Raw genomic sequence first — 14,605 nt, 5'->3', positions numbered from 1 at the left:
CAGAGCCCTTCATGAGAATATTTTAGTAAATGTCAGTGCATGAAGCAAGTACCACTGCCGTAAAATACCCAAGAATTTGTTAATTTGTAATAAAATACGCTTTAATTCCAAGCTGGCCATCCCACTCAGATTTGATGGAACTGGCCGGGATCTGTGGAATATTGGAACCAACTTTGTCAACAGTGCAACAAACGGAAGCGGGATTCCAGTACATGATGACTGGCTTTCTACGTGTGGTATGTCTAGCAGGCAAATCGCTAGCAAAATCGGGCCTCATGTGCGAAACTGAAATGAATTTCGACAAACCACTTTGTGAACTGGTGGCGTATAACCACACAAAGTGACACAATACAACTTCAGATTTCTGTTCATGCGCACTCGACGGTAGTTCTGAAGTTTGTTTGTCAGTCCAGACTAGATAGAAATACAATTTGCAACATTTCAAAGGACATGATGAACCCGCTTAACATGCGTTTATATAAATGACCACCAGAACTATCGGAAAGCAAAATACCCTTTCATTGCAAACTGGACATCCCATTCATCATCGTATCTGTCCACTACCTCCTTGAACATATCCAACCAACTTGTGAACCACCAACGAGCTTCATGTGTCCGAATATAATCCCAATATTCTGGGAACCAGCCCGCCATTTCCCAATCGATAAAAACCGCTTTACCATCATTCCAGATGATGTTATGAGGCCCAAGGTCGCCATGACAGAACACGCTCTTGTATTTCTTCCCTTGCACTTTAGATTGGGTGTTAATTATAATATCGTTATCGCATACAATATACTTCCATGGTGCGAATCTTCATTGGACAGTTCAGTTTCTGTAGCCATAAAGATCATAAGGACGCAGATTGTAAGGGAGGAACAAGGGCTCTGAGTGTTGCCGATTGTTGGTGGTAAAAAATCCCAGCCAAGTGTCGAAAGGTGTCGAACTAGGTTCAAAAATTCCGATGGTGGCCCGTGCGCTTGCAATGCCATCGCCATAGACTTTCTATAGATTTTTGACAACAGGGAAAGGTCGCTTCATACGTGTACCACTCACAAGGGGAATGGTATTACAAAGACAACTACAGACAATATACAAATTTAAAAGTTTTACAAATCAGTAAGACAGCTCCATAGAAATACCGTTGTCGGTATATTGCCCAACGCAGCGAAAAGAGAGGTAGTACAAAATACAAGGAGCAAGGGTTAGAAAACAGAATACACATACAAATGCGTCGATATCTGGTGCACGAAGCGCATTGCGTACAGTGAGAAACGGAACACATTGGGAGGATAGAGGGAAAGGACCTGATCAGAGGCTAATAAATAAATAGAGCGTAAAATTCAAAGAAGGCATGCGTGGGTAGAAGAAAAACGAGAAAAAATACACTTTACTGATCAAACAATTGGGCCTAACCCCCAATCTCCATGCTGGCTTTGCATATGACCGTAAATCCCATCGCCTTTGGGGAATGTCTTCATGCACACCCAGCAAACGTGGGTCTTACACATCGTGCACACCATATGGTTGCAACCCTCGTCTTTCTCGATCGGTACGCTGCATCCGGGGCACCGTTTTACGTCGTGTTTGCTTGCCCAGATCTTGAAGAGGTCGTCCCCAGACTTAACCTCCGCGCACGTCTGTCCATCGTGTGCATCCTTATGGCAACTGGGACAAGTTCTGACGAGGCACGAGGGGCATTGAATAAATACACCCTCGGGGGCAGTCCGATAGACTTGGGAACAGTCCGGTGTTGGACAATAGTGGTACTCTTTCGAGTTTGACTGGATATACGCGGCAAATGCTGCGTGAACGACAGAGTCAAGTTCAACAGCACTGAGAAGCGTCCTTGCAGTTAGCAAAGGAATCCGCTCCGTGCATTTACCTTCTTTTCCAAGGCAGGTCAAAGGGAAGAATTTTTGGTCGATGGACGCAATCAAGTATCTGTGAATACACGCTCGGCACCATTCGTGCCCACAACCAAGGCGCACAGGATTGGTAGGTTCATGGAAGCACACAGGACATACTGCTGCAGAAGACGACATGGACTTCTTGCCTCGGTCACTGAGCTCTAGTCTGCGCCTCGAGGCAGCCACGGCATCCATTGCAATATCGAATGCATCCTGATTGCCGTGGATGCGCAATTCTCGATTCCAAATATCCAGGACTAGATTTTCCGCACCAAGTGTCTCTCGCAATTTGGCATAACCGTCGCTTGAAAAGGCATACGTGAGGCGGCCATCCATACGGATCATATAGCTATTTAGGGATCGTAACGCTGTGATCTTCTGGACGATTTTATCCCTAGCAAGCGCCCTGACTTCGGCGATGCCGAAAGCGCGCAACGTGCGTCTAGAGGCGTCCCTTTCAAGGCGAACACCCAAGATACCTCGTTCTACCTCTTGCAAGAACGAGAAACCGACTGGTCCACCAAAGAAGTCGTGCCAAGCGACGGCGCCATTATCCAAGATCAACTCGCCATTGAGAGTACGCTCGACTTCGAGCTTCCATCTTCGAAGGACCTGGAGGTCTTCGCCGCACAGAGATAAGGTGACATGGTATACCTTGTCGTTGCAATTTAAGCTATACCCGCCACCTTCCTTCCGAATGGTGTCGCTGAGCGCCTTGATTTCCGACGCGACTCTGCGGTACTTCTCGTTATGCACGTCGTACTCGATAGTCTTGATGTGTCTCGCCGTAATTCTAGTATGACCTGTAAAAATAGGTTTCCTGTCATGGATATCTTCGGCAGCAGCCTTTGCATCGCTGGGAGTATTAAAATGCGCCCAAGCGCGCATCTTCCCATCTCGGTAAGGAGGAGGCCTAAACTCCAGATTGGTAACCTTCCCTCTAAATTGGGGTTGGTTAAGCAGCTTTCTAACACCTTTAATCGTGTCTTCCGCTGTGAAATCCTTGTAATTAGGACGTTCAGTAACCATACCCTGATGCGGACCATAGAGCTCCGCCATTTTCTCCTCTGTAACATTAACAGGGACGCCCGCAAATTTGACAGTCACCATTCCCACCGCCGGCACCCCTATATGTACATTGGCCTGGGTGACGTAATCCTCGTATGGAATGTACTTCGCCTTGTTCACGATTTCGTTCGCGACCTCCATGCTCTCGTAGCCCATGTACACGTTACGGTGTGGGCCCTCCCAGTCAATTCGCACCCCTGTGATGTCAATGCGACTGCCTCCAACCTTGGTCTCAACTGCCATACGAAGTTCGAGCTTCCTCCCGAAATGGACGCTGCCATGTAGAGTGATGTACGCTTTATAAGCATCCGCAGGCTTCGAGAACTGCACACGCGCCTGCGGGGACTGCGACTCGCGGTGGATGCTAAGGACCTCGCCAAACTCACGCATGAGTGTCATAAGACGCGGGTCTGGGAGGAGGTATGGCAAATTTGAGACGTTGACCCAGCGCGACTCAAAGCCGGTAGTTATATCTTCGACCTCGAATCCAGGCCCAACGCGGATGCGCATATGGTCATGCAATGTGAACCCGAACGCCTCTGGAGGCCTCCTCGACAACTGTTGAAAATAGGTATCAGATATCGGGGGATATCACAGTGAATGACACGGAAACTACTCACCGGTTCTTCGTCGTCGTCGTACTTTAGATCGCCGTGTATCCGTTTGCAGTTGTATCCATACGTACATGATTTCTGTTGCCACCTCCTGCATATCTCGTTGGTTTTCGGTCGGGGATGCTTTATTTGTGGTATAGAGGCTTGTTGAAGAGCTTGTGGCCTTTGCGGCGATTGTGCGACGACAGGCATCTTTGACGACATGGCCCCTAACTCTTGAGGGGATTGTTCTACACGATTTGAGAGTACCGCGGCTGGTTGAACTTGTGTTAATGGCACTCGAGGAGGTGCAGCTACGCTGGCAGGGTCTTCATCATATTTGAGATCGCCATGAACATATGAACAGTTGAAGCCAAGATTACATTCATTCCGCTGCCATCGATAACAGGGTTTGCCGTGTTTAGGTCGGTAATGCTTGACGGTGGAAGGTGAAACCTCTGGCACAATCGGCCGAGGTGGCAGGGGGTGAATCTGCCGGGACTGTTGCGTGCTAGCTGAAGGTTGTGGGTCACTTGGGGAAGGGGTATAAATAACAGAAGGAGGTTGATCTAGTAGCCATCTAAAGCTTTCCGAACATCTGGCATAATCTTCCGGATCCATTTCCCAATCATCCGTGTTGGCTTGGGGAAACCACAGCAGCGCTTCCATATTATCAGTACCATTCGATGAACTACTGGTATCTGAGGGGGGATGATCTGCCCACGGAGGGGTGCGAATGTCCTCAGCGCTATTGGATTTATATTCGTGTCCTCGGGTCTATATAATGTAAATTACCATCCAAATCAATGAGAGATAAGCCTAGTATACCTTGTTCTGTGATTTGGATGTCCGGGAAGGGCCAGCAATGGGACCTGAATTTCCCGATGTTATCTGAGTAGGAGGTAGCTTTACGCGGACTGCGGGATCTTCAGAGGTGCTAATTTCTGGAGCAGGTCCGTACACATGCCCACTTGGTCCTACAGTGTTGCTACTTTGCAATTCCGACCTCATTTTGTTATATGATGCGGCTGCCTTTACGACAGTTGGACGATGTGTGGAGCGATCGAGAGGGTGAATACGATAGCAGGCGGTGCCGCGAGGGCACCATCGTTTATGGCTAACAAAGTCAAAGCACACTTCATTGTAAATGGCTTTGGTGCGAAAAGCCTACAAGGAGAGGCGTTGGTACAATGATTATATAAGAAACGATGGAGCCGTACCTTGATCCCGAAGGCCTCAAATTGTTGACGCGACGTGGAAGGTGGTGGATTTGTTGAGGCATCTAACGACATAGGTTCAGAGATAACGTGGTTTTCTTTTTCTTCGACGACGGAATATGATGAAGTTTGAACATCGAAGGTTCGGACAGTCCCATCAATACAGGAAAAGGTGAGACTCTGAGAATGAGAGTTCTGTGCTAATGGTGAGAAACACAAGGCGCGGGTAAGAGAAAATTCAGACCTTCTTTGCGGATTCGTGTGCTTCCCTAAGCCTAGCTACGCTTTTGTGGGGCTTAGAATTCGGCAGAATCGATTTTGGGTCGAATGGCACGTCCTGGATTACATCAACAAGCTCAGTGAGATAATCACGACCCTGGATGATCATACTACTGACCGTGGGGTTCGGAGGAGCAACATCAACAGGCTGGGACGAGACATCTACTTTCTTTTTCCGGCTTTTCTTCTTCAACGAGGCAATGGGGGGCGTGGTCGTATCCGATGATGGAGGCAACGCCTGGTTGACCTGAGTGGCACCGGACGCAGTCTCTCTTTGTTTTCCTTTCGCTGTTGACATATCACCAAGATGGGAGAGGTGGGAGAGCGGTGGAAGGTGGGGGCATGGAAGGTGGAGGTTATAAGAAGTTGAGTGGGTTATGGGCCGCGGTGTGAGTGTGTGCAACGGAGTCACGCGTAATCTCCATCACATCACATCATTGTCTCTTGTTATTGCCTCCACTTGTTCTCTACCTCCATTCATCTTTGTGTGGTCCCCACCAATCTTATGCTTTTATCTGCACATCAGCTGGGCAGGATAATGCTGCCCCGGCATGATTCTTTCTTCGAAAAACAAGTATACACGTAAGTGAAAACCACAGAAAATTTTTGATTGGTGGGAACAATACAGTGCTTCCTGTCAAAGCCACGTCCTGCTGATCATGACTCCTTCGGGATTTCTCACCGTCAATCTAGTTCCTTACCAGCGCTTCGACTTGCCTCTCAGGTACTTATTATTTCTTGTTGCTGACTCTTGGTTTTGAAACCCTGACGAATTGACCAGCTTAATTCCCGACAAATTCGATGACAGAATATGACTACAGCGAATCTGTATATCTAAACAGAAGCCCTTACCCAGCTCCGTCCAGAGCACCGAATGAAACCAAACTTCTTTTCAGGGCGCAACGCGTATCATCACCCATCACAACCGATGGCCCGATAAATACTAAGGCCAGAGATGGGCTCTTAAATAGGGTCTCAAAACTTCTAAAACTATCGAGAAAGACTCGCAAACGTCTGACTCCTATCAGTAATCTTGCTAGGGACACTGGAAACCACAGCGATATAGAGCGAGGTCGCAGCAGAGTTCAAAAGCACTTGGCTGCATCCACCCCAAACCTTCGCATATCACACCGATCTATCTCTCCTCAATTGTTGAAATTCCCTCCACCTTCTCCATTTCCTCGTTTCACTAAGCCCATATCCGATGGAAATCAGGAGCAGAGAGAATTCAACCAACAAGAGCGTAGACGTCAACGTCAATTAAGAAGACAAGAAAGGGAGAAAATCCGTCAGGATCTTTGGGCTCGCCGTCAAATGGAAGATGAAAAGAGAGACAGCGAAGGAGATTCTGCTTTTAAAATCCTTCACTCTAGACCGATCCTATCTAACCGATTATCTGAACGAAATCTCTCAACTTCGCGAGTTCATTTACGCTCACGAAATTCTTCAGTTCAAGGTATGCCTGAAGGGTCATCGAAAACCAACAAGAGTGGACTAGTTCCAGATTTGAGTTCTCCTTCCTTGAAAACAAAAGGTTTGCCCGTTAAACCACGTCAGCGGCTCTCCAAGCCTTTGCCACTTCCACCTGTTGGACGGTTTACTGTTATAGATCCCTATGTCCACTGCGGTGAATTCTCAAGTCAAAGACAACGGCATTCTCCCCAGAAATCCCGCTTCATTCGTCATCCCCGTCGCCCTTCTCCCCACCCGTCCTCGGGACAGCGATCCTCTAGATCATCTTATTCTCGCTCCTCGTCGATATCATCATTTGGGGGACTTTCGAGCATTCCTCAAGGAATACCTCACCAACCCTCTGACTGCAGCAGGCAATCATCACCGTCAATTCGGTCCACATCTTATTCACGTTCTCATTCTCCTTCTTCCATGCACTCTCTTTCTCCTCACTCTGCCCCATTGTTACATACAACATCCAGCCATAACAGAGAGGACAATCATCGACGGAAAATTTTCAAATTACGATTGCTTTTCAAAGGCCACAAATTCACTTTTGTGGTTCCATCCACAATCAAATATGGCCATCTGGTTGACAGGATTCGCCTTAAGCTACGGATCCTTGAACTATATAATGAGGGCCCTTTAAACATCGATGTCAAAGACGTCGAAGGAAACTTTACGCGAATAGAAACGACGGAAGATATGCAACAAATATTCCAGCAGCATCAACAAAATTCCGATTTCATTGAACTCTCCATCACTCCCGCGTAATTCGAATTCATCTCTGTTCTGCCCCGTTTGGGAGGGGTGCCTGTCGACCTGGATGTGCCAGTTGTCCGTTTTTAACAATCCTTTGTGCAAGAATCCCCCTCATTAACCAATTTTGTAATACAACGCGCTGTTTACCCGTAAATGAATATTCGATGTGTACGTCCAGATTAATTTAGCACATGCTATTATTCCATTCAGAATGTTAGCAGAAAACGAGCGAGGATCGCCCTCACCACATTGCACACAAATCAGCTCAAAGTCGTATCAGGAGCAACATTAACGCCACTAGCTCAATGAAAATCCCCATGAACACCGCCGTCCCATGCACCTGAGCACGTTACAAATGTACTCGTATGTGTATCTAATAAAATCTTACCACTTAACCCATTCTTCCTTTAATGTATTTCAGAAGCGATACAAATTATCTGCACGTCCTCCCACAAAATTTCAAGTTGTTCAAGATAACCTACATACGATCGCATATTCCGTCCTCCGACAAGTATGGATCCGGCCTTGACTGCCTGGCACCTGCACTGTAGACAGCCTGCGGATCGCTGGTAAGATCATAATCACACATGTATGGGTCACAAGAACACGCCTAATAGTTTCAACTTAACAGTCAGGTATCTACCTCAAAGATATAAAGAAGAAAAGGACACATTGCTCACAAGACACATATCTTCAATATTTTCCCCTAACACGCTGGAGTCAGGATGCTCGGATTCATTTTTGTGTCCGCCTTGTTGACTCTCAATAAATACTGCACCGTTTGCGCTTTTCCTGCGCATGGTTCGCTTGCCGGGCTTGCTAGGGAACAGCTTGACGCCATAATTCCAACGCTTGAATACCAGATCCCCTAGAGCCCTCCTGGTCCTCTAACCGACACATCTGCGAAGCTTGTCAACGACGCTGCCCACCCTTGGAAACCCCAAGCCCCTGGAGATATCCGCGGACCCTGTCCAGGGCTCACTACCCTTGCGTCTCATGGGGTACATCCTACAACTGCTTCTCTCCATTCAACAATCTAACTGGTGAAAAATAGTGGCTCCCTAGAAATGGAATTACTACTCCAGCTCAAATCATCAACGCCGTCCAAGAAGGTCAGAAACCTTGCATGTTCTCCTTGCTCATTGAAGCCTGACATGGCGGTTCGGCATCTACAGGTTTCAATATGGAAAACGACGTAGCTACGCTCGTTACCTACGCCGCTTTTCTTGTTGACGGAAATGTTATTACAAACCTTCTGAGCATCGGAGGAAAGACTTCATTCACGGGTCCGGACCCACCCGCCCCAGCAATTGTGGGAGGTCTAAACACTCATGCTGTGTTCGAAGGTAAGCAACGCTCCAATATAATTTTATGTAATTTAACAGCATTTGTTTATTCCAAGGCGACGCCAGCATGACTCGTGGTATGTTCGGTACAATGACAGCAAGTATTATAAGCTGATTGGCAACCTCTTGTTATCCAGCTGATTTCTTTTTTTGGAAATAATCACGACTTCAATGAAACACTCTTTGACCAAGTACGTGACTCGTTCGATGCCCATCTCTCTATTTTTTTTTATTGAATGGTCTCTCAACCTCAAATTTTGGAATAGTTTGTAGACTTTAGCAACCGCTTTGGCGCCGGAAAATTCAATTACACAGTCGCAGCAGAGCTCAGAGCCGAACGTATCAAACAATCAATCGCAACCAATCCCACCTTCTCCTTTGTCTCTCCGCGCTACTACACCGCCTTTGCCGAGTCCACTTTTCCTGTCAACTTTTTCATCGACGGCCGGCGCACAGATGGGCAACTAGATATGACCACAGCGCGTGGGTTCTTCCAGGACTCACGCATGCCCGACGGGTTCTTTCGACACAACGGGAGCATAGGCATCGATGGCCTAGGTCAAGTTTTCAATCCTCATCCTATCGCACCAGGCAGGAACGTGAATGGAGTTAATACCTACACTCTCGACCCCACTTCCGCTGATTTTACCGACTTCTGCCTTCTCTACACCAACTTTGTCAACGAGACTGTCAGGAATTTATATCCAAACCCAACAGGCATCTTGCGACAGGCTTTAAACACCAATCTGGGCTTCTTGTTCCAAACCGGCTTCGAGGACTCTGGATGTGTTCAAATATTTCCTTTTGGGCAGGATTAAATGCGTATACGAACGGTAGAAATCCGCGTAAATTTAACTTTATGGCTTCTTCATTAACCTGTCCTCATTGGAAGTAAATGGAATCATATTCTCTGCTCTAAGTCACATTGAAAAGGGAGTTTGTAATGATTCTTTCATACCAAATGGTATCAATATTTACAAACTGCGTCCATATTTTTTCCGTAATTTTGGTGCCTTTTGAAACATTTCATCATCTTGTATTCGCTCTCGATATTGCAACATGGCCTGTTTAGCTTTGTCCAATTCCTCCAAGCCCTTGCACTCATCTCGAAAAGAATGAGACTCAATTTGCCTCATCAAAGTTCCCGAATAATTAGATTTTGACAAAAGGGTCGGAAGAAAAGCGAGAGCATCCTTGATAATTGGCCCGTGATCGTCTTCGATGTCTAGGCTGCATCCACGGCTAGTGTTAGGACATTTAGTAATTTTAAATTGAGTTGCTTACGCTGGTGGCGAGGACGGTGATCGCATGTCATAATAATCAGACTCCCAGAAGTGACCTAACATTTCCGATTCATCACGATCTCCAATCCGAGTTCTAATGAAATTAGTTCTGCACACTGTTATTAGTGATAATAAACCGCTCACTTTGTTGTTCCCCTAACTGATAAATACTCCAAAAATAAAACAGAGACAGCTGCATAAGCTTTGGCGCTAAGCATGTACCTTCCCGACCGTTTTTCATCAGCAAAAAAATCAAGGAGCATACCCCGATACGCTTGAGAGGGACGCTCGATTATCCCAAATTCGTAACCGCTTCTATCCCAAGTGTATAGCCATTTTATATGAGAAAATTCTGAATCCCAGTGGTCCGGTAGCAGACAACACAAGGTCGAGTAGATCGAACCAGTAAAGTCTTCATGGAGAAGAACACTGCATACATATATGTACAGCAGTGAAGGGAAGTTCTGCAGCTCTGCCAAGAGGTATTCATCCCAAACCTTGAGATGATGATCATACACGTGTGAAGCACTTGCAAAATTCTGCATAGAGGAACAAAACTAAGCTGGTATTGAAAGCAAAACAAAAATGAACATCTCACAGGTGATTCCAAAGAGGCAAAGAAATCCAAGAAATATTCCAAATCTTGGTATGTGCCCAAGTAAAAAAGCGGCGGAACCACGGGAGTCTCCAGAAGTACTGCAATCAGGTCCTTAGAAGGTGGTGCTTTTGAGCAATTTTCTGCAAGCTGGCGACATGAGTAACGAAGCAGAGTCACTTCGTCATTATCACTATAATCTTGAGCTGTATTTACAAACATAGAGTAAGAATGACACTCAAAGACAAGAAAAATAACACAACGTACATATATGTGATCTCTGAATGAATTCACAGTACATAATGGAGAGTCGGTCTTTGAACTCTACAGGGTCAATAAAGTAGCCTTTTGATCTGTTCTCATCCAGTAAAAAATCCACGAAAGACGCATGTATAACCCGAAGCTCGGTATCCTGATCCTGATACCTTATCAAAGACGAAAGATCTATCAAAAGACGCTGAACCTCCCCGTCTTCAAGAGCGAGAAACTTCTCCAAAAAGCGAGGAATCTTGAGAACATTTTGATATAAGTCGATCCTTTCGGTACTCTGTGGAAGGAGAAACCCCAATAATTTCATCGTGGATGATATATCCTCCACTGTGGCCGCAGGATTTATTATTTTGGTATATAGTGCATCAAGCTGGGCGAAAGGGGCGTGGTTTGAGCGAGGAGGGCGTAGGCCTAGAATGACCTCTAAACATTGTGCAGGCTGGTTACGTGGTGCAGAGACGTATTGAATCACCGTGGCTGCATATATAAATTGACCTGATGACTTGTTAACTAGCGTTTCAATATCACGAACAGTCGGCCAAACGCCAGGGATATGCCTTCGCAAGGGGTGCCTTTCCTTGATTTTCTTGAAAGAATCTTCCAAGAACTGTCTGATATCAGCAGTAGGGTAATATTTGTCGTCCAGAGGAAATCTAGTTGTTTTTGGGAAAAGCTGTGGATCAGCAAATTGGATATAGAGATGAGGCTCTGGGCGACTAGCGATGATATAACGGAGTGGCAAACGGGTTTCGACTTCTTGCATTTCACTCGAGATAGCGTCCAAAACTAAACTTTGCATATCAAATTTCAAGCACTCGTCGAGGCCATCAATGATTATCACCCTGGGGCTAGTTTGAGTAAAGGCTCCGGAATGTACAAGTTGAAGCAAAGGGCGAATGATCAAGGAATGAAATTGGTCTTGTAGCGAGCGAGTGAAGATCAGAGGGTCACGGTCAACCACCATCTCAATCAAATCGCGGGCCATTGGTAGATACAAAGCCACCTGATAGGCCAAAGTTGCCATTAGAGCGTTCACCTGATTACGAGTTGGATCTGTGTTGGAGAAGAAGTACGTCGCGAGCAACAAGTTCCGAGAACTACACCTCTCTGCGATGGTCTTCGCGACTGCAGATTTTCCGGCGCCCGCGGGTCCATATAGCCACAGCACATATCCATCCAAAGTCTCGAGATTCCCTCCAACCCATTCCATGATCTTATCCAAAATGGCAACCCGTGTGTTTGGATGACATTTCGGTGAGTCGAAATTACTCCCTGCGTTATAGAATGCTGAAGGAGACGAGGCTTTCACAAGGTTATCAAATCCTGGAGAACTCAAAGTGAGTGCTTATGCATTCAACCAAACGAAGTCTTAAAGTTGATTACCGGTTGATTGCTTTGAGATTCCATGGTATTCAACGCGACTATCGACAAAAGTGCCCCCGGTTACAAGGGTGTTCTGACTTTGAGTGAACATAGCATGTGCGGTTTGTGTACGATTGTAATTAGATGGTGGTGCGGTCCTGGGTTGAATTTGGGTTGGCCGGACACACGTGCCTCTTGGGCGGTGAGGGGCGGCTACTATATTTTTATCGCTGGCAAATAGTTGTGCTAATTATTCGAATTGTTCAATATCGATCGCATGTGGGCTGTGCCGTTATGATGCCTTCAGCAAAAATGGAAGCTGGAGGAGAAGAAAACAAAGAATCACTTTCGAAGGTACAAAAGTGATTGATTGGACTTATGGATGGAAGAGAACAAATTCATGATCAGACGTGCATGAGGGGCGGCGCTAATTATGAGTTCGGAGACAGAGTCGATCCGGAATACGGGACGTCCGAATCCGATGGTCAGGCACCGAACTACAAGGTCCTCCAGTGACAAAAAAAGATACACGGTCTCTTCGGGGACGCATATTCACCGTGTCATTAGAACCACCCTTGGATATGCTTTGATAGATGAATCGAGGACCTCTGAGTACAGTGTTCTTCAGCAAGTTCTTGAGAAAACTGACCGCGGGCGCTCAGAAAGAAGGGTTCGTCCCCACTTCTCGGTGAAGAATTTCCTCGTTAGAAGATAAGTGATCATACATACAGTCTTTTATCCGAATGAAATGATCAATCTCGTTCAGAAATACTAAAGCAGAGTGTTACGGACCATAATAGCAGACAGAATTGTCCGAAACGCTGTCCAAGTGAAACGAAAGATCAAAGATATTGCGCGAATAGGGAGCGCTCCTTCCAAGAAAGCGTAGGATCCTTGATCAGCTGGAAAGTGCAAGACAATATTAAGGCGTGAGACACAGAACATTTTATCATTCCAAACGTGTGGCAGCAATTACCGCCAAAAACAAGTCTCAATAGCCAAGCTATCCACGTTTGCCAGACCTCCCTTTCGTTTTGCTGGTTTTGAAAGTACTGTTTTATCAGATATGCAGATCCATTGATTGAGTCAAATTCTGCATGTGCCATGTCCGTTAGTTCGACCACTGTATTCGTTAGTGCGTTTGATGCAAGTACTGCGCCATGTTGGATATCACGCAGGTCCTCGGCCTCGCGTAAGGCAAGAGATAAGGCGCCGGCTGTCTGCGCGGCTTGGTCGGAGATATTGAACAAGACCTGAAGTTCATTCAGCCTCTATGTCATGCTAAAGAGTGCCTCATGATTGCCACCAACCTCCCTCATTCCATTTAAGTCATAGCCAAACTCTATCCAGCGTGTTTGAGTGGCAAGCTAGCCATTGTTCCTAAATTAGACAACTGAGTTGGGAGCACACAGACGACGCTCACGAAAAGGGAGTTCATTAGTTGATATTGCCCCTCGTGGCGCGACAGAATGTCATCAATTCTGGAAGACACGATAGAGTCCATCGTATCCATAAATGTTCCCAAACGCGAAGCGTGCTGAAATATTGATGAATATACAACAAGTCAGAAGTTTCTTGGTGAAAAATACTTCAGATGCAATTTCTGCAAACGCCAGTTCAAGCTGAGTAAACAACGATCGTCAACGGGAATAAATGCAACTGAGTTTGAGAGCACTGGCCTTCGCAACGGATTGATCATAAAATTGTTCATGACTATAAAGAGATTTCAGGCCCATATCCCACAGGCTACTTAGTGTCTGAGATTGGTCGACGAATTTTGTAAAATTAGGGCAGAAAGCGTCGGTAACGAGCCTACCGTGTTCAATTTTTCGTGAAAATTGGAAAAATAGTTGTTCATATCTGTGGCAAGTCCGGCGTATGCAGACTGCAGTCCGGAATTAGTATATTCCATTTCCTAATTGAAAAAATGTGAGCTTAGGCAGACGGAAAATATGCTCAGGTGGACACACTTTCGACCGTTTTACCCAATCATCAGTCAGATCCTCCATTTTCTTTTCCCTGTTAGCAATAAATCGTATCAAACTAATTTTCTCGACGGTGGCATTGTAGTAAATATCGCGCGCCAGATCTTATTCCCAGCTCGTCAGTATACCAAACCAAAACAACAGCGCATTCACTCGATCACCAATATCGTTCCATCTTCGGAAAGCATGACACAGTTGGGCTGTTGTTTTATGTGAGAATATATGCGTATTTAATTGAAAGAAGAGCGACATACGAACTTCCCGCAGATACCCAGAATAACTTGACCAAAACTGTGCACTGCGAGCCAAAGCACTGATGGACCCATTGAGTATCGATTTCTGCGACGATGACAAAAGAGTCTTACTCAACGCATGCTCCTTGATTTTGAGATGGGTTTTCTGTCTTGCTTGAGCCGCCAACAGAGTACTGATGACACTCCAGAGGGTGGGAATGATGTTTAGCGGTAGCAATCTCGCATAATG

At 46.1% G+C, this 14,605-nt stretch overlaps 4 protein-coding genes across 4 annotated transcripts; 2 read left to right on the top strand and 2 right to left on the bottom strand.

The window, feature by feature from the left end:
* Nucleotides 1-495: 495 nt before the first annotated feature.
* On the bottom strand, nt 496-5,365 carry JR316_0010113 (ATP-dependent RNA helicase DEAH11, chloroplastic; the record flags this gene model as incomplete). Its single annotated transcript, XM_047895787.1, has 7 exons — nt 496-814; nt 1,228-1,318; nt 1,535-3,536; nt 3,599-4,348; nt 4,400-4,738; nt 4,792-4,983; nt 5,033-5,365. The coding sequence occupies 7 exons, from the start codon at nt 5,363-5,365 to the stop codon at nt 496-498; spliced, it is 4,026 nt and encodes a 1,341-aa protein (XP_047745506.1).
* Nucleotides 5,366-5,868: 503 nt separating this feature from the next.
* Nucleotides 5,869-7,293, top strand: JR316_0010112 (uncharacterized protein; the record flags this gene model as incomplete). Its single annotated transcript, XM_047895786.1, has 1 exon — nt 5,869-7,293. One exon carries the CDS (start codon nt 5,869-5,871, stop codon nt 7,291-7,293), a length of 1,425 nt encoding a protein of 474 aa, XP_047745505.1.
* A 1,171-nt stretch (nt 7,294-8,464) lies between these two features.
* Nucleotides 8,465-9,445, top strand: JR316_0010111 (Aromatic peroxygenase; the record flags this gene model as incomplete). Its single annotated transcript, XM_047895785.1, has 3 exons — nt 8,465-8,627; nt 8,739-8,818; nt 8,894-9,445. 3 exons carry the CDS (start codon nt 8,465-8,467, stop codon nt 9,443-9,445), a joined length of 795 nt encoding a protein of 264 aa, XP_047745504.1.
* A 156-nt stretch (nt 9,446-9,601) lies between these two features.
* On the bottom strand, nt 9,602-14,146 carry JR316_0010110 (uncharacterized protein; the record flags this gene model as incomplete). The annotated part of the gene is made up of 14 exons (XM_047895784.1): nt 9,602-9,857; nt 9,912-10,004; nt 10,055-10,070; nt 10,176-10,449; nt 10,509-10,711; nt 10,773-12,098; nt 12,159-12,231; nt 12,930-13,039; nt 13,114-13,390; nt 13,448-13,504; nt 13,561-13,674; nt 13,727-13,759; nt 13,954-14,052; nt 14,108-14,146. The coding sequence occupies 14 exons, from the start codon at nt 14,144-14,146 to the stop codon at nt 9,602-9,604; spliced, it is 2,970 nt and encodes a 989-aa protein (XP_047745503.1).
* Nucleotides 14,147-14,605: the final 459 nt, after the last annotated feature.

This window comes from Psilocybe cubensis, chromosome 9 (assembly GCF_017499595.1).
Source record: "Psilocybe cubensis strain MGC-MH-2018 chromosome 9, whole genome shotgun sequence".
Taxonomy (NCBI): domain Eukaryota; kingdom Fungi; phylum Basidiomycota; class Agaricomycetes; order Agaricales; family Agrocybaceae; genus Psilocybe; species Psilocybe cubensis.
The sequence above is the reverse complement of the archived record's forward strand: the minus strand, read 5'-3'. Positions and strand labels throughout refer to the sequence as shown.